At 34.4% G+C, this 3,502-nt stretch overlaps 1 protein-coding gene across 1 annotated transcript; it reads left to right on the top strand.

Annotated features, from left to right (window-relative positions):
* Window positions 1–376: 376 nt before the first annotated feature.
* DL89DRAFT_261099 (uncharacterized protein) lies at window positions 377–2,065 on the top strand (the record flags this gene model as incomplete). Its single annotated transcript, XM_040885839.1, has 1 exon — window positions 377–2,065. The coding sequence occupies one exon, from the start codon at window positions 377–379 to the stop codon at window positions 2,063–2,065; it is 1,689 nt and encodes a 562-aa protein (XP_040739613.1).
* Window positions 2,066–3,502: the final 1,437 nt, after the last annotated feature.

The following is a 3,502-nucleotide window of genomic DNA, read 5'->3' as shown; positions in this document are numbered from 1 at the left end:
TGGTGCTTCTCCGAAACCCCCTTCAGCATCCTGAAAAATTTCAGTTGATTTCTCGGGACGCAGCCTCTATCTCAGTAGAAGCATATTAATTGTGTATCAACTGAAATTTTTCAGGATGCCGAAGGGGGTTTCAGAGAAGCACCATATTTGGCATCTTTGTTTCTTTGTTAATCTAGTTGCTAGAATCTTTTTGGCCACTGCTAAACATTCTGTATTTTAAAATATTTATCTACTGCTAGTAATTGATTTCATATTTGTTAATTGGTTATTCTGCTAATAGATATTTAGTTTCTTTAAATTTTTATATTTGTGAATGGCCTCCTTGGGAGTACATCTTAACTCCCTTTTGGGACTGGAGTTGAAGAATAGAGATAATATGCCTGATATATCTGATGCAAGATATACTAGTAATGGCATTGAACAACAAGGATTTGTTCAGCAATCTGATATCTTTATGGATTCATGTGTTGTTGAGATACCAGAATCATATGCTCTTATAGATCAGATTAACAATATTACCCCATTTGATAGATTGCATAGAGTTTTTGGTGATGGATACAGATTTAAGTATATGAAGTGCATGATAAGTATGAGAAATGGTAAAGTCTCTGTATACAAAGTCTCTGCTCCAAATGTTGCAATAGCTGATCCTGCACTAACTGATATCTTTCTTAGGATGCATCAAGAACATGTATTTCTTCTGAACTATGATATTACAATGGATTGTCTAAACATATCTTCTAGGGCTGTGATTAAGGAATTTCTTCTTGATACTGGAATCAGTAGCAATGATATTCTTGATGATAAAGATAAAGTTGGAGCAAACTGCATTAGCTGGTTTACGGAAGAAGATGAAATAAAAATTAGGAACAAGTTGTATAATAAATTTGTTCAACTTCTAGAAAGTGGTGAGGTTCATAATCAACTTACTTCTAAGCTATCAGAGCTAGTGATGCCAACTTCTCAGCAATTTGGTGAAACACTTGTTGCTTGTAGGAATGAAGGATTAATGAGGCTTGAGCTTACTGTTCACTCTCCTAAGTTGAAAGAAGTAGAATGGAACACAAACTTAATTGCTAGTACACTGGAGTTTCTTAGTGATTGTAGGACATTTGCAACATCTTATGAGAAGCAGTGGATGGCACTAGTTGATCAGATTCATACCAAACATATGTTATGCATTTACTTCCATAAGGAACATGCTCTTGGTTACTGCCATTGGTTCAATAGGACAACTAAGAAGAAACAAGGAATAGCTAAAAAGTTGAAAGAGAATGAGGATGTGATGACTGTTGTTTCCAATCTTACATTTAATGGGCACCCAACTGTTCTTCTAACATATGCCACCAGCAGTGGTCCTCTTGAATCAGAAGTTGTTCTAAGAAGAGATGGCACAAATATCACCATTGTTCCAAGTCAGAGGAATTCTTTCTGGCCTGTTGCTTCAAGAGAAAGGCAACAACATACATTTGCTGAAATGGGACTTGTTAACTATTGTGGAATGCACATTGATTGGCTGACTGCTCAACAAGCAAGAGAGAAAGTTTGTCTCTCAACTCTCTCAAGTGTTAGTGAGGATACTGATAACCTAGGAATAGATGATCTTATTGCTGATATCAGCAACATTGAACTTGATGATCTAGAACCCACATACATAAGAGAAAATACTGATCTTAGGCCAGCTAGATACAAAGTTGCTTATAACATACTTCATGCTGGAGATGAGTTCCTAGTTAGTCATTATTTCTTATATACTTTTAGAGGGTTGCCATTCTACTACCTAGATATCTATATGATTCATAATGAAGTAGTTAGCAGTACTCACACTCATATCAAAATACAAGCAAGTAGTCCATTTGGAGAATATATTGCTTCTATTATTGGTGAACCAAGTCAAGAAGTGGTACTTAAAGTAACTAGAATTCATAATCGTACACTGAGTGGCAAAATTGAGTCACAAAAATCAAAATCATCGAAAATCTTAAATAATTTCTCAAAACGACGTTCATTGAATATGATAAAATTAAATCATGGTGTATGTCATGCACTAATCTATTTCATGTAGTTATGTGCTTATCACTCTTGAAATAAGTGAGAAATTGGCTCTTTAAAAATAAAATATTTTGACTCAGTTTTGCTCACAAAATTCGTCGATTTTTTTCTCACTAATTAGCATAGACACCATAAGTTTTTTTGACTGCAGCGATACGCACAGGCATCGAGTTCACTACCCATGAATCAACGGTTTCATTTACTTACATATATATAATTTCCTAAGCCAACGCAATGTAGGTGCCAATCATGATGAATTTTGGCCTTTATCTGATCATACTCATAATGAAGCCCTATATGTGAGTAGCGCATCATATCTAGGGAACTACACTGATCATCATACAGTAGAAACAGTATTCATATCTAGCCAACTGGTAGCCTAATTTGCTATTTATGTGATAATGAATACTTTGGACATAATCTTTGCACTCTCCTACTGCTTATCATAGGTATGTAATCAAGGTATGTTTTATATCATCATATACACACTGGTCAGTATGTCACATCCCCCTCTACTAAGGAAGCAATAGCCATAGCTGTATAGAGATACACTACTCTAAACTCAGAATCTACTTTTTCTATTGTTCATAGATTCTGATTTTCTTCTTATTTTTGGCAGAATAGAGTATATTCATTCAGATATTTCATTCTCAGTGTCTCCTGTGGGGCATGTGCTTTGTATAGCAAGTATATTTGATTTGATCCATTATGTATTTGATTGGAAGGAGCTGCATAAAGAAAGATCAAGAAAGTTGTAATATTTGTAATTCAGATTAAATGGCTTATCATTAGGCACAGAGGTTACATATAGATATCTCATAGTATAGAGTGGATAGCCACAGTAGTAACCTCTCTACCTATCTATATACTGATACTATAAAAAATCATGTCATAGAATTACATTGCTTCAATAGAGAGCATAAGTGTAGTTGCACATCATTTATAGTTGATTACTCCATCAGTGAACTAGCTATCAAGCTCATTTCTTGTCATCGTTGAGTACAAATCACGCGAATATCAACTATGCAATCAACATCCATAAGAGTGATGGCAGCGCTGAAGCGTTGATCATTTCCTTCATAATTTTTCTTCGTATATTGAATACATGATAGTACTACGTGTAGTTGAGCAACGATATGAATGAGATATTTATATGGAAGAGTGAGTGAAGAAGAGTTATAGGTAGTGATTTCACATTATTCGAATATTGATATGGTATAGAAATAACACTATGAAGTCAAAGTGAGTCAAATTTTTGCCTCTCCAATTTTTCTAGTTTTTTACTATTGCTTCGATATCATGCGAAGTACAATAGTTAGAGAATATGCAACTACATGCTTTTATACTATATCAAGCCCCATCGAACATATATCGAATGGAAGTATCTACGTTAGCTGATGATGAAGATATAGCATCAAAAAGTTGAAAAAATTTTTTGTGACTCAATTTT

Source organism: Linderina pennispora, assembly GCF_002104995.1.
Source record: "Linderina pennispora strain ATCC 12442 chromosome Unknown DL89scaffold_31, whole genome shotgun sequence".
In the NCBI taxonomy this organism is placed as follows: Eukaryota; Fungi; Kickxellomycota; class Kickxellomycetes; order Kickxellales; family Kickxellaceae; genus Linderina; species Linderina pennispora.
The sequence above is the reverse complement of the archived record's forward strand: the minus strand, read 5'-3'. Positions and strand labels throughout refer to the sequence as shown.